Below are 15,585 nucleotides of genomic sequence, written 5' to 3'. Positions count from 1 at the left end.
TCTTCAGATCTCTTTTAAGCTGAGGATTAAATAATGACTGTGTGGAAGACAAAGTCAAGAAAGGTCAAGATTTGGAGAGAAACAGACTTGGGCTCCAAGCCTGGCACCATCAGTCAGTTGTCATGAGAAACACAGTTTTCTCCAATAAGATGGAAACATAATTTCCATTCTCCCCCAACCCTCCAAGAGGATCAGATAAGATTATAGATTCAAAAGTGCTTGGTACAACCCTAAAGCACTACCTCTGTAAGGTGCGGTTGCTTTGAAATTGGGAGGTTCTGAAGAAGTTAGGGTTTAAGGTTCAAACTCCACTTAGGGACAAGAGATTTTCCTACCAGGCAGAGCAGTGGGGGTGTTGATACAAAGAGCACATGCCCAAGAGTTAGAAGCACTCTCCTGCTGGAAGGAACTCACAGCTTAAAGAGAAGCGCCTATCCTTGTTCAGGTACACTGAGGGCACAAAAATACCCATGCAAAAGACACTTGGGCCTGAGCTCTTCAAAAACTTTTTCTCTAAAACCCACAAGGCATAGAATTCCAAAAACAAAAGACAAACTGTCTGATTAGGAGAAAAAACTTGCAACATATGTATGTAGTAGGCAAAAGATATGTACGCAGAATTTATAAAGAACCACTATAACTCATTAGGAAAAAGGAGCAAGTGATATGCACAGGCAATTTTTAGAAGAGGAAAAATAACTGGTCTATAAATACATGTAATGAAAAATATATAAATTAAAATAACAGTGGGACACCTGAAGCTAACGACTTTGTAAATCAAGTCTACTCCAATAAAAATTAAAAAAAAAAGAACAGTAGGATACTATTTATTTATTTCTTACCACATTGGCAAAAAGAAAAAAGAATTTGAGTTTGATAATATTGAGTGCTGGAGAAGCTCTAGGGAAACTATATTCTCGATATTGGCGATTTGGAGTATAAACTGATAGAGACAATTTTTGTTTAAAGTCCCAAAGCTGAGGACAGTACATGATCACGATCAATACACTGCCCCATATTCTAAAGAGAGCTGCGGACATACCCTTTGGGACTTCCTAGTGAGAGATCAGGTCCAGCCCCACAAATTCCACCCACACCACCCACCTGGATGGACGAGAGGGCTGTGAGGTTTCCCCGCCTGTTCCCCAAAGAGGGTTCCTCACACCCGGAAGCAAGTGACAGGGTTTTCCAAAAGAAGCCTTCATGGAGATTGGAGGTAGCTCTCCCACCCTGGGCTGCAGGAACTGGAAAGATGAAGGCTGGCCAGAAGTTCTTTTTTTTTTTTTTTTTTTTACTTTATAACAAAGTGAATCAGTTATACATATACATATGTTCCCATATCTCTTCCCTCTTGCTTCTCCCCCACCTCCCACCCTCCCTATCCCATCCCTCCAGGCGGTCACAAAGCACCGAGCTGATCTCCCTGTGCTATGCGGCTGCTTCCCACTAGCTATCTACCTTACGTTTGGTAGTGTATATATGTCCATGCCTCTCTCTCGCTTTGTCACAGCTTACCCTTCCCCCTCCCCATATCCTCAAGTCCATTCTCTAGTAGGTCTGTGTCTTTATTCCTGTCTTACCCCTAGGTTCTTCATGACATTTTTTTTTCTTAAATTCCATATATATGTGTTAGCATACGGTATTTGTCTTTCTCTTTCTGACTTACTTTAGGAGAAGCTGACACATGTCACCTGGGCTTGGAGACCTACATGGACTTGGAGACTGACGCTGGTTTCCCATCTGGAGGACTCTAAAGGAGGGACAGAGTATACAGGAGCAGCCCAAGATGGTGAGGCAAGCAGAGAGATAGGATCACGCCCTTATCTTTAGGTGAGAAGCCCTAGGCCAAGTGAATGCAGACAAAAGTAACTGGGCTCAAGGTGTGATAGGTCCCTGCCTGGGGCAGCCGCCCACCTGCCTTGGCAAAGGGACCCAGGAGTAGTGTAACCACTGCAGGTGTGTGGCGCAGGGATGCAGGGCAGGAGCTGAGGGGTTGTCACAGGAGGGCCCGAGATTGTCTGCCTACATCACCTCTGAAGAACCCAACAACGCCTCCCATGAAAGCAGCAGTATTTGGGTGCCCGTCATGACAGGGGTCCCAGATTAGAGCCACCACCAATCATATGTCACTCTGCCTCTTTTTCCTCTAAGTAACCTGAACCTTGAAGGAGCCAGCAGAGCAGGGGTGGGGAGGGTTTGGGGGAAGGAAGGGGATTGAAAGGAGAGTGAAAAACTCGATCCCCACCCCCTTTTCCACTGAAGTGGAAAGTGGTGGCTTTAAATTGACAGTGATGTTGAAATTTTGAATTATGCTGGACTGGGCATTCTCATACCCGAAAATGACATCAGAATGACTGTTCTGATAGCTGAGAATGACCCCAAAGCTATACAGTCCTCCAGAGCATGGCTGAACCCAATGATAAAAGATAGTTTCCTGATGTAATCCTTCAAGTCCAACAGCTCTGAAGTTTTAACCACTTCATGTCCATGTAATCCTTCCACTCCACCACTTTTTCTTCAAGTCCACAATTTTATGGTGACACCATTAAAATTTTTAAGGTGCTCATGCTGGGACTCAGAAACTCTACCACTCAGTACCTACCCTAGAGAAGAAACCCTTGCACATGTGCACACAGAGGCACATCCACAGATTAACTGCAGCATTGTTTGTAATAACAAAGGTTAGAAACAAATACCAACCAATCAGGGAATGATAAAGTAAGCTATGACACACTCACACAGTGGAGTACTACACTGCAATGAAAAAGGAGAAGGTACATTCTATATAGTAACATGGACAGATCTCCTGTCTGTATGACTGAATTGAAAAAAGGATGTTGCAGAATATGTAGAATAGTATGTCATACTCATATAGAGTATGACATCACTTATACAGAAAGAAAAACACTGTATTATATATCAATATTATCTGTGGGACACATATATGTACAGAAAATCCTGGAAAACTACTCACCAAACTGACAACGGGGATCATTTCTGATGAGGAAGGAAGAGAAGAAATTAGGATTTGAAAGCATGGGCAGAGAACTTTCCCCTTGTAAAATATTATTAAGTATATTCATGCATTATTTATATATTTTTTAATTTTTAAAATAATTTTAAGAACTCATATCCTTGAGGGTCTGAAAGTCTAGATCCAAACAGCCAGCACCAGGGCAAAACTTTGTGGACATCTCTTGTTGAATCTCAAAAATCTGTGCAAATTCTGTACTCCATAATGTTTCTTTTGATACGAACATGATGTTTTCAATGTTTACCTATTGGTTGAATAACACAACTTTCCCACCACCACCGCCATTATCAAGAAAAAGAAGAAGGATCTTGGCGTAAAGGTGAGGCTCCAGGACATACCATGCACCTGTGGTACATCCTTCAGGGTCAGACCATCATGTTCCCAGGGATACTCGAACCCCGGGAAAGAGACAACCGAGCCTGGCAGCCTAGTGAGATGCTAGTTGTCGTGAGGCCTAGGGTTATGAGGATAAATGAAATATTGAATACAAAGTTATTGACACAAAACAAGCTCTCAATAAATGTTTTTGCCCGCAGTTTAGCATGACCGTTTGTTCTTGGACACACAGAAGTCAGGAGGCACAGCAAACCTCTCTGCAGCCAGTTGCAATGGGTTCCCAAAGTGTCCACAAAGGGGGAAATATTAATACTAAAAGAGGAGATTCTGATCCTTTGCTGGAGGGATCCACGTCTCTGTTCCCACTTCCCCTTCCTCCAGCCCCAGGGAGATTCTGACTGAACCAGGTGACCTCCATCCAACAAGGATCACGCAGAGTTTCCCACACACTCGTCCCACCACGACGGCCTTTGGCTCAGGGACTCCATCTCTCACTCAGTCAGCCATGGGGAAGGTTACCGGGTCATTTCTCTCAATGCACACAGCCAAGTCAGGCTAACTTTACACACAAAGAACCTGTGAAGGCTGTGAAAAGGAAGTTTCCCACTGTAATTCCAACAAAAGAAAATTGCCCGCTGTAACTCCAACTCAGTGGAGCAAATGTCTGAGGGCAGCCGCTGAGAGCCATGAGACCTATCGCCGCAGTCTGCTCCCTCAAGCAAGGCAGGGACACCCATGGCCCCTCACGGGGGCAGCTCTCTGGAGGAGTCCCCACAACAGTCAAGGACACATCCACCCAACCTTCTCTCTCTCCTTCACTCGGGGTCAGACGGACATCACAATCTGACGGCCCCATTTTCTCTCTCACAGGCGCCTTCCCTCAGAAAAAAATCGTTGCACATTTAATCCTGTCTTGGCATCTGTGTCTCAGAGTACCCATTTCCTAGAAAAGGGCTGGAGGCTCTTGGGCCCAAGAGCCTCCAGCCCTCCCCAGGCACCCATGATGGGGATTCAGTGCAGTGGTTGCACATTGTAAAGAGGTGCTGGGATCAAGAGAAGCTAAGAAATGTGTTTCTGGAGAAACTTGTAGGATGAGTGGGGGAAGGAAAAGCCATTCCTTGTGGAGACTTGCATAATATGGGGTGTACAGGGACCCCAAGAGTTCAGTAGGGCCAGAGTGTAGGCGTATGTGTACACGAGGCACAAGATGAGGCTGGAGGGGGGATTCCCTGTCCAGCGGTTAGGACTCCGCTCTCACTGCCGAGGGCTCGGGTTCAATCCCTGGTCAGGGAACTAAGATCGCACAAGCCAAGCGGCACGCGCGGGCAGCCAGGCCAAAGACTGGGGGCTTCTTCCTGCAGGAAACTAGGAGTCCTTGAAAGTTTTGAGCAACGGAATCACATGACCACAGTTGGGTTTTTAAAAAGATTTGATGGGTCAAGACTGAAGGCTGGGCTGGCCATGAGAGGATACTGCCTAGCAATAGGTCATTCATCTCTTCACACAGATTCAATGAGGAAGGAGTCGGAATATAATCGCGTTTATTCATGCTGCTGGATTCGACAACCAAAGAATCCCTTTATTTTATGGTTTTATTTTCTAGCATGAAAGAGCTTCTCAAATGAATCCTCTCTTCTGTGTCCCAGAGCCAGGGCCCAAGAGGCCCTCCTCTGTGAGACGCAGCCAGGAGTGCACCCCCAGCCAGGTCTTGAGGCCTTTCTTATCCTGCCCACCTTCCTCTCCCCCACCCCCAGAAAATCCCCACAGTTGCCAGGGGGCCCCAGGCCTTTTCACAGAGCAGCAGCAGGCCCACTGGTGACAATGCATGGCTGCAGGCCTTCACCCTCCCTTAGGATGAGAGAGGCAGCAGCCACCTGTCCCACCTGCCTGAGTCCCCAAAAACCTCTCCCTCCAGGAAAGAGGGACTCCCACTCTTGGCTTCAGTGGTTACTCCAAAACCCAAGAAACAGGACTTTGAGTTAAAAAAAAAAAAAAAAAAAAAAAGTTGGCTTTTGAGGAGGCAACTGGGGGGTGGGGGATGTGATGAGGTGGGAGCTTCTATCCTCCACAAGCAGCAGGGCCCAGGGCAGGGCTTGCTTCAGGCTCTTTCTCTTTGTTGGCAACTTGGGGGATTTCCTCCATGTCCTAGACACTCAGTGAACATATTCCAGAGACAAAGGGCAAAAAATTGGGGGTCAGTTTATTCACCCAGCATAGGCTCTGGCGGTTTTTATTTTTATTTTTTTTAATTAATTAATTTATTTGTTTGTTTTTTACTTTTGGCTGCTTTGGGTCTTCGTTGCTGAGCACAGGTTTTCTCTAGTTGCAGCGAGCAGGGGCTACTCTACTGTGCGTGGGCTTCTCATTGCAGTGGCTTCTCTTGTGGCAGAGCACAGGCTCTAGGCACGCGGGCTCAGTAGTTGTGGCGCACAGGCTTAGTTGCTCCGTGGCATGTGGGATCTTCCCGGACCAGGGCTCGAACCCGTGTCCCCTGCATTGGCAGGTGGATTCTTAACCACTGTTAAGGGCTTCCACAGGGAAGCCCTGTGGCAGTTTTTAAACAGCTGTTGCATGGAGGAATATGTTTTGGGTTTTCCATGCCTCATAGCTGATAGCTATGTGATAACTGACTCTCTATAACAGAGAGCTGACTGAACAGGAGGGCTAGCTAAGTCAGCAATGCTTCAGGTGTGATCCTGCTTGTGACCTGTAGCATCAGTGCCCCCTGTGGACTTGTTAGAAAGGCACATTTTTGACCTGCCCTGGCGTACTGAACCAGAACTGTTAGGTGCTTTGAAAAGGTGATATTGATGCATGCTCCAGTTGGAGAATCACCAAGTGGAAGGCCTCTTGCTACAGTGAGTCTGGATCCTGGCAGTGGAGGCCCCCAAGGGGGAGCGGAGTGTGAGGCTGCAGGGGCTTCTTACTCTACATCAGGGCTCCCCAACCCCCAGGGCCACAGACCAGTGGCAGTCTGTGGCCCGTTAGGAACCGGGGCCGCACAGCAGGAGGTGGGCTGCACGCAAGCCAGCCGCAGCTTCATCTGCGCTCCCCATCGCTGGCATTACCGCCTGAACCATCCCCCACACCCCCGCCCCCAACCCCCATCCGTGGAAAAATTGTCTTCCACGAAACCGGTCCCTGGTGCCAAAAAGGTTGCGGACCGCTGCTCTACAGAGTTCTCCAGCTCCTCCCCGCAATTCTCCCCAAGCCCCCTGACCCTTCCCCAATCTGTTTCTTCCCAGAACCCTTGGGCTTTCCTGGTTCCCCAAGTGGAGTTCCCCCACTGACCTGACTTCAGATCTCCCTTTCCCACCACCACCCCAACCCCTGGCTGGCAGTCCCCTGTTCATGCCAACCCCAAAGTTCTCAGAACGCTTGGAGTCCCCAGTCCCCAACCCCCTCCGCCCTGCCTTCAAGCCCGGCAACCCGACCCGTCTCTCCTTCCAGGCCGGCAGGGCCCCGCACCCCTCCCCAAACCCGGCGGGTGGCTCAGGCCTCGCCACTGCCGTCGGGCCCCACGAGCAGCAGCGGCTGAGTGTTCTTGCCCTTGTCGTGCCAGCACACGTCGAAGAAGGGGTACACAGGCCCGGGCAGGCGCTCATGGAAGGCGAAGAGCAGCTCGAGTGCGTCGGGGTCGCTGGCGTCGTAGAAGGAGAGGACGCCATCGCAGAAGCTCAGGTAGATCCCGATGCGCGTCGGCCGCCTCTCGGGGGTGCGCAGGGCGCGGGGCTCCTTAGCCTCGACGTGAGCCTCCAGGATCTTGCCTTCGCGCAGCCCGAGCAGCCAGAGCCCCTGCGAGGGCACCGCTTGCAGCCGGCCGCGGCGACCGGCCTGGGCCGAGATCACGCCCAGCGCCCAGCGCGGCTTGTCGCCCACCTCCACCTCCCAGTAATGCTCGCCCTCGGAGAGCAGCTGGTGCGCCACTACCGCCACGGCCTTGTCGAACTGGCGCGGGTCCTCTCCGGCCGGCGGCGCCTTCTGCTCCGAGCACTCCACACGGCGGCCCGAGGCACACAGCACCAGGCTTGGGTGGGCCGTGCTCGGGTCAAAGGTCAGCTCCTGCAGCGCTGCCACGGGAGGGAGGAGGGTCAGGCCCTGCGGGTGTGGCTCCCGCGAGCCTTCTGCCCACCAACCTGTGGGCCAGCTTCGTCTCCTCTAATCCTCCCGGCATCTCTGGGAAGTGAGCCCCTCTCTGCTTACTGGTGGGGGCCGAAGACCACACCTCTCAGGGCTTCAGATTGTTCAGCTGTAAAACGAGGCCATAATTGCCTCCTTCCAGGGTTGTGGGCAGGAGTAAGTTGATACAAGGCATGTCACTCGCCGTCTAAGGCCCCAGAGCAGGAGATGGTCAGGAAGCCCGGTCCTAGGCAAGTCCCTACCTCGCCCTACTGTGTGACCTCAGCCTTGATCCAGTCTCTGGGCCTTAGTCTTCTCTTGGATAAAATGGAGGTCCCTCCATTCCCACAAGTGAGGGCTGCACCAGCCTTGTGTACGTGTCCTGGAGCCTGGAGCCTGCAGCATCCCAATGTGCTTTAGCTATTGGGGAGAGGAGGCTGAGCCCTTGGGCCTCCCCAGCCACAGGCCAGAGTCAGTGTCTGACCGCAGGATTCCATCTCTGCAAGTCCTCAGCCCCCAGTTAGCAGGGATCATCATCTCCACTGGTCAACAGGGGCAGGGACGGGCCAAGGATCACGCAGGGCTCAAACCCGGGCCCCAGCCTCCCCTGCTGCCGGCAGCAACATCCTTTCAGTAAGCAGTGTCCTCACCATGTCAGTCACCCACCTGAAAACCCCATGCCCTCTCCGCTCCCTCTCTGAGCACAGGTTATGAAGGTGCAGGGAAACCCCAAGGGAAAGGGGCAGTGGGCCCTTCTTGGATGACCTCCCCAGCTGGAATTGGGAGGCCTCTCTGCATGTGGTCGGAGCCTCCCATCAACCACACAGTTACAAACGCAAACCCAGAGCGAGACCCTCCCAGTACCTGGCATCAGAGCTCGGAACATCTTCCTCCACACCTGGAATTTGAAGTCATCCGAGATGACGGGCAGCTGGATGTCCAGACGGGCAGGTGATGGTGACTCTGCCAGGATCTTCTGCAGCCTGGTGGGGGGGGGGGGGTGAGGTGTGTGCGAAGGGACTTCCTGGAGGAGGCACGGGGTTGGGGGAGGGCAAGCGGGAGTACCCAGAAGAGAGGAGGATGCGTGCTACGGTGGAGTTCCAGGGTCCCCCCCACACCAGCCCCACCACATCACCTCCTGGCTTAAAACGCCTCTGTTGGTGTTTCAGTTGGGGAAGATGAAAAAGTTGTGGAGATGGATGGCGGTGATGGTTACACAACAACATGAATGTACTTAATGCCACTGAACTTAAAATGTACACTAAAAAAAATGGTTAAAATGGCGAATTCCCTGGTGGTCCAGTGGTTAGGATTCTGTGCTTTCACTGCCGATCCCTGGTCAGGAAACTAAGATCTCACAAGCCGTGCCAAAATAAAAAAAAAGGTTAAAATGGTAAATTTTATGTTATGAATATTTTACTAGAATTTTTTTAAAGCCTTCTGTTAGGATAAGGTCCAGCTCCTCCGCCCTTCACAGTTGGGCCCCTCCTGCCTCACCAGCTTCATCTTCCCTCCCTCTTAGCAGTTTGCACTGCTGTTCCCTCTGCCTGCAATGCTCTTCCACCAACTCTTTAACCTAGCCAACTCCTGTTCACTCCTTCAGCATCCAACTCTACAATGCACACCTCCGGAAAACCTGCCCTGGCCACCCCCTCCCCTCCACGGCAGCACTGAGTGATTCCTGTGTGCTGTGTCCCTGTCTGTCTCCAGGACCAGTCTGGGAGGTCCCTGAGGAGAAGGACGGGTTGGGTTCTTTTCTACATCCACACAAAGTGCAGGGGAATCGCAGTGGACTGAATGCGAGTAGAGGGTGAGCCAGCCAGTGTCCCTGGCAGACAAGGGCAAAGTGGGAAAGGGGGCAGGGCCAGGCTGATCTCACCTGCTGGTCACCAGGCAGTATTTCTGGAAAGAGAGAAAAAGAGAATGGAGCTGAGCAGGCAGTGGGGACACTGGGGAGTCCTGAGGGTGGGGTGGACCACAGAAATGCTAAGTGTGGGACCAGGAAGAATCAGAGAAGACAAAAGAAACCTAGAATTCAAGGTTGCCCTTAGCCTTTTACCTCTGTGTGAATTAGAAAAATGTACCCTCCTGGGACTTCCCTGGTGTCCCAGTGGTTAAGAATCTGCCTGCCAATGCAGGGGACACAGGTTCAAGCCCTGGTCCGGGAAGATCCCACATGCCGCGGAGCACCTAGGCCCGTGCGCCACAACCACTAAGCCTGAGCTCTAGAGCCTGCGAGCCACAACTACTGAGCCCGCATGCCTAGAGCAACAAGAGAAGCCACCGCAATGAGAAGGCCGCGCACCATAACGAACAGTAGCCCCCGCTCGCCACAAGTAGAGAAAGCCTGCGTGCAGCAACGAAGACCCAACCCAGCCAAAAATAAAATAAATACAAATAATTTTTTTAATTTAAAAAATGAATAAAGTACCCCCTTCCTCAAGAAACTAATTCCACCTGGTAAAAAAATTGTCCTAATAAATATGCAGACCTACAATATCTATGATATGAATGGTGCCCACTTAGATATAGCGTCCTTGTGCAGTGCCCAACTTAAACAACCATAATGGCCATCTTGGGGTGCACCCCTCCTCAGTGTGTGACACTGGCTCTCCCCTGCCCCTCTCTGGACCTCAGGGTCCCTGCCTGACAATGGAATGAGGTCTCTGAGACCTGAACCCTGGCTGAGGGGCAGAGAGGAAAGCCACCCAGTGCTCACCATGAGGAACTCAGTCTGTGGCTTGTCTGCCACCTCCTCCAGCACCTTCTCCATCTGCCGCAGCTGCTCCAGGTAAGAGTTCAGGCTCCCCAGCTCCCGCCGCAAGGCCACCCCTGCCTCACCCCGTACACGTTCAGCTTCGCGGTCCAAGGAGCCCTCCAGTGCAGCCAGGAACAACCGCATCTTGCCCAGCTGCTCTCCCACGGCCCCCCGGAACTGACGCACTGTCTCCTGTGGGGACAGACAGACAAAAACATTTGGCCGGGAACCCCCAGCCTAAATCCCCAGTCCCCGGGCTCTGCTGTGCGGAGCCCCTCACCTCCACCTCCACCAGCTGATGCTCCAGCACAGCCACACTCTTCTCCTTCCGCATACATGCCTCCTGCAGCTGCAGCTTCTGCTGTGGGAGCTGCGTCTGGGGGGTAAGACATAAAGAAGTGATGTTGCTGCCCACCTCCCCCACTTAACCTGCTCCCTCTGGCTCAGCCTCAGCGCCAGCTTCTCTTCCAGCCAGACTGGCATCTTACCATACACGCTCGCTGGTCTCAAGCCCTTGCCGGTACTGGTTCTGAGGTCTAGAATGCTTCACCCTCCTGTGGTCTGGCTAGGTAAGTCCTCCCTAGCCTTGCCTTCCTTCCCTGATTCCATCCCCTCCGCAGACAGCCCCCCAGCACAGGTCTCTGTGAGGATGATAATCACAAATGTGGTTTGGTCTCCTCCACTGGAGGGGCAGGGGCTTTGCACACAGCAGGTTTCAGTGGTGAGCAGAGGATGTGAAAAGAAGAAATGCAGCCTCCTCCTATTCCTGTCCCTCACCCTATACTTAAAAGCAGAACCTTAGCAAAACACCCTAATCAGCCTCTCTGCACACCGGTGCGCTCTTGGGGTAGACATTTTAATAAAAATGTCTTCTGCATGAATGAACCAAACATATCTGTGGGTCAGCTCCTACCCTAGGTCTGTCAGTTTGTGATTCCTGAAATGCAGGTGTAGGGGAGTTCCTATACCTCCAGCCAAAGCCACTGTTTGCTGGGAGGTGCACGGCCCTGGAATCAGACCCATGGCCCTGGAATCAGCCATGCCTCCATGGCTTCCAACCTCAGTTTGGTCTTCTGCAGAATGGGAACAGTCATCCCCACCTCACCTCTGGTTGTGACAAATTGGCAGCCTCCTTCCCACCTCCCCCTAAAGGAAGCTGGGAGACCCTCTAAGCACTGTTTGCTGATGAATCCCCACTGGAATTGTACCATGGGCTCCCGTGGCCAGCCGCCAGGTCAGTCTCCTGCCCCAGACGTCCTGCAGGGCCACAGCCCTGCCTGCTGCAGGACAGGGTGGGCCTGGTGGCTCTCAGCCATCCGAGGTTCATGGGCAGAAGGGCTGAGCCATGGGGACCAAGCACAATGCCACCCTAGAAGCTGGGGGCTGCACAGAGACTTTCGGAACATCCCGCAGTGAGGAGGTGTGGGGAGCAGTGCTCCACGACGTGGCATGTGGTGGATCTTACCGACAGGCTTGTCTCCTACTCCGAGGCGTGCAGGAGGAGGCAGCACGGCTTCAGGGGGTTGTGAGTGTCCCCCTCACCCGGCAGATCCCATTCAACCATACTTGGGTCTGGCACATGGTCTCTGGACCCAGCCCCTCTTCCTCCCCAAGGACCCAGGTGTTCAGTCCCACCCCAGGCTTCCTGCCCCGCTCCTCCTTCAGGCTCCTTCCAGGGATCCCCATTTCAGACCTCCAGCCAGCCCCTCTCTGCGGCTTAGGGTTGGGCTGGTACAGACCCTGGCAGACTGTATCCCACCCCACCTGCCCCCTGGAGGCTCCTGGGCTGCCTGCTGCCCTGTCCCATTTCACACACTCTGTTCTCTCTTCACAGGTAAAGATGGATAAGGATGGGAGTTCTGTGGTTATCAGCAGAGGTGAGCCTGGGCAGGGAGGGCTCCTGGGTGGAGGAGGCTCCTGCACTGGGTTAGGGACCACCAGCCAGCACCGAGCTGGACTGTGCTAGGCTGAAGCCGGAGGTACGGTGAAGTTGGGCCCCTGGGAGAGAATGGGGCCCTCGAATACCAGCCTCAGGGCGGGATCTACCCCCTCTAGGAGTCTGGAGACCAAGGAGAAGTGCATTGCAACGCTGATGTTTGTGGGCAAAGATTACCCCCCACCCCCCCACCCACCCCCCCAAACAGCAGCGCGAGAAGACGCTGGCAGTTTCTGCACCGCTCCACGCCTCCAGACCCCGCCTCCTCCCGCCCCTGCACCTGTCGTTTATTCTTCCAACGACCCTATAAATGCTTCATGACAGACCTCCTCGGGCCTGTGTATACCTAAACCCTCCCGTAGCTGCATGCGTGTGATTTGCCATACGTATGACAGCTGAGCCAGCGTGTGCCTGTGTCCCCATTTGCCAAAGTCTGGGTGTCTTTGCTGGGCTTCCATGGAGATCGCCAACCTCGGGGCGCACAACTGTGTGTGGGCTCTGGAAGCGTTCGGAACTTCCAGCTCCAATCACAATAACAGCCTGGACTTGGGTCTCGTTGCCAACCTGGGCCTGTGCACTGAGGTGCGTACCCAGGCGTGCCTTGGCCTCCCGGGTCCCCTTGGATTAGGCCACATCTGATGACGGTCAGGCCCGCACAAGCTCTGCTGCTCCAGGGGCGCAGGGGGGGCCACCGCCCAGCAACTGTGTGCCCACCCCGCCCCGCACCACGCCCCCCCCCGGCCAGCCCCGCCCCTCTTACCCGGGCCTGTGCCCAGCAGCAGAGCCTGCGCGCCTGGGCCGCGGGCACCGACTCAGTCCTCGCTCAGCCCCCGGCTCCGCAGACTCCGCCCTACGGCTGAGTCCCCCGCATCTCCGGCGCGCTCCAGCTGGCGCGCCTATCCCGCCGAGGCCGGTCTCCGAGCGCCTCTTCAAGGCTCGGGTCTCCGCCAAGCTCCGCCTTGAGCTCATCAGCACCCCCATTCCCTAGCCGCCCCGCCCTGCCCGCGTACCTGGCAACTCCATGCGCCCCGGGCCCTGAAGCTCAGGAGGCCCGATCGGCCCGGCCCCGACCCGTCCAACAACCCCATCCGCCCCCGCCCCCCACCGGAGGCCACCCGGCCCCGCACCTTGAGGCGCGCATGGGCTTCGGCGGCGGGCAGCAGGCGGTGGCCGCGATGCGAACCGAGCGAGGCGCACACGCCGCACACGAGCACGCGGTCCTGCTCGCAGTAGATGCTCAGCGGGTCTAGGTGCTCTTCGCAGTGGCCCTGCGGCACCTGCGCCAGCCCCTCCACCAGGCGCGCCAGCTGCAGGTTGGTGCTGAGCGCCTGCGGCCGCGTGGGTGCCTGGCAGCTCGGGCAGAGCACCGTGCCGTCCGCGGCCGGCTCCCCTGCCACGCGGCCCAGGCAGGCGCGGCAGAAGCTGTGGCCGCACTCGGCTGTCACGGGCGCGTCGAACAGCTGCAGACACAGCGGGCAGGACAGCTCCTGGTGCAGGAGGCCGGGTGCAGCCGACATTGCGGGCCTGGGTAAGGAGGTGTCGGTCAGGGAGGCTCAGCGGAGCCACAATCCCGGGCCAGCCCCAGCCCCAGGCCGGGTTGGCAGCCCCGCAGGGAGGAGCCCCAGCCTATAGAAGCCTCTCATCTCAAACAGGAAGGGACTCTGGTACCGGCCAAGGGAGGGAAGGGGACTCCCTCTCAGTCCCAAAGGCAGCCTCAACTGCGGTTCTCAGCCCCGGACCCCCAAATAGCCCCTATCAGGGACCCGGTCTCAATCCCAGTTCCTAAACACGAGGCTGGGTTGCAAACACGGTCTTACCCACTGTCCTTCCCCCGACTTAGCCCCAGGCCTCAGCCCCAACCCCAGATTCTCCAGCGCCCCTCCCCCCCTCCCCTCCTCTCACCTCTCCAGGGCCCGCAGCCCTCCCCTCCCCCATATCCCCAGGCCGGCAGGACCCGCAGGACTCACAGGTCTGGTTGGAGATCTTGGACAAAGAAAGACTTGCAAGAGGCCCAGTCAAGGTCAGGCCTAACTGTAGGTGGGTCAGATCTGTGTCTGAAGACAGGTGAGAAGGAAGCACCGAGCTCAGACCGAGGACAAGGGACACCACGGGAGATGGGCCCGCATTGAATAGCAGACAGACCCTCCCAGACTGACCTCTGGCCCCAGGACTATATTTAGCTGCCCTGCCCATCCCCTTCCATCACTTCTGGAAACCGTTCTAAAAGTGAGGACTGAGCTGTCAGCGGACAAGCATCACATGTCAAGGCCACCTGTCCTGGCCCATCCCACTGTCCTCTCCCCTGCCCAGCCTGGAGCCAGAGCTCAGAGCCAGCAGAGACAGGGCCTCTCATACCACGGAAAAGACAGAAACATGATTGAAGGGAGTCTCCTCTTTCTCCCTCACCCCAGCCTCCGCACTCTCCAGCCTCCCCCGTTCCCTGCCTGTGGCCCCCTCCCCAGCTTGTCACCCACTTATTCCCCAGGCTTAAGGCTCTCCAAAGTCACACCGGCAGTATTATTTCCACATGCGGGAGAATAGAACCTCCCCCAACCCTGAAAGTTTTTATTCCTACAGGGCTGAGGGGAGAGCCTTTTCCCTGTTGGTGTCTCCAGTGCTCAGCACAAGCTGTGGGGCAAAGTGGGCCTCCCTAAGTGCTTGGAAAATGAGTGATAGAGGGACAGCTGAAAAAATGAATGAACTAGATCCAGAGCCTGCAGCCGAGAGTCTCAAGGCTTATCCTTCAAATCTCAATTTAAAAACCAAAGTCCTAGGGGCTTCCCTGGTGGCGCAGTGGTTGAGAGTCCGCCTGCCGATGCAGGGGACACGGGTTTGTGCCCCGGTCCGGGAAGATCCCACATGCCACGGAGCGGCTGGGCCCGTGAGCCATGGCCGCTGAGCCTGCGCGTCCGGAGCCTGTGCTCCGCAACAGGAGAGGCCACAACAGTGAGAGGCCCACGTACTGCAAAAAAAAAAAAAAAAAACACCAAAGTCCTCACACCCTAGTCATCACTCACCTCTCCCTCTTCTCACTCCCGCCTCGGCCTTTGCATTTCTCTCCCCTCTGCCTGGAACACTCTTTCAAACCCCAGTTATTTCGTGGCTGCCTCCCCCTCCTCCCTCAGATCTTTACCCCATGTCACTTTTTCAATGGGGCTTTTCCTACCTCCCTGATTTTAAATCTCACATCTCCCTTCCCCTTTTTATTTTTCTCCATAACATTTATCACGATCTGACACGATATATTTTATTTGTTGGTTTCTTGTCTGTCTCCTCCTACCAGAATATAAATTTTGTTCACTGCTCATCTCCAACTTTGAACAAAGTCTGTGGCACACAGCAGGTGCTCAGTAAATACTTAGTGAATGAATAAATACAGAGACTCACTCTGTCCTCTTCTGG

General features: G+C 54.3%; 1 protein-coding gene across 1 annotated transcript; it reads right to left on the bottom strand.

The window, feature by feature from the left end:
- Positions 1-6,862: 6,862 nt before the first annotated feature.
- Positions 6,863-13,700, bottom strand: TRIM72 (tripartite motif containing 72; the record flags this gene model as incomplete). The annotated part of the gene is made up of 6 exons (XM_079945556.1): positions 6,863-7,440; positions 8,354-8,472; positions 9,369-9,391; positions 10,209-10,439; positions 10,528-10,623; positions 13,311-13,700. 6 exons carry the CDS (start codon positions 13,698-13,700, stop codon positions 6,863-6,865), a joined length of 1,437 nt encoding a protein of 478 aa, XP_079801682.1.
- Between the last annotated feature and the right edge of the window lie 1,885 nt (positions 13,701-15,585).

The sequence above is a fragment of the Stenella coeruleoalba genome (genome assembly GCF_951394435.1).
Source record: "Stenella coeruleoalba genome assembly, chromosome: 15".
Lineage (NCBI taxonomy): Eukaryota > Metazoa > Chordata > Mammalia > Artiodactyla > Delphinidae > Stenella > Stenella coeruleoalba.
Note: the sequence above shows the minus strand (reverse complement) of the source record. Positions and strands in the feature narration are given on the sequence as shown.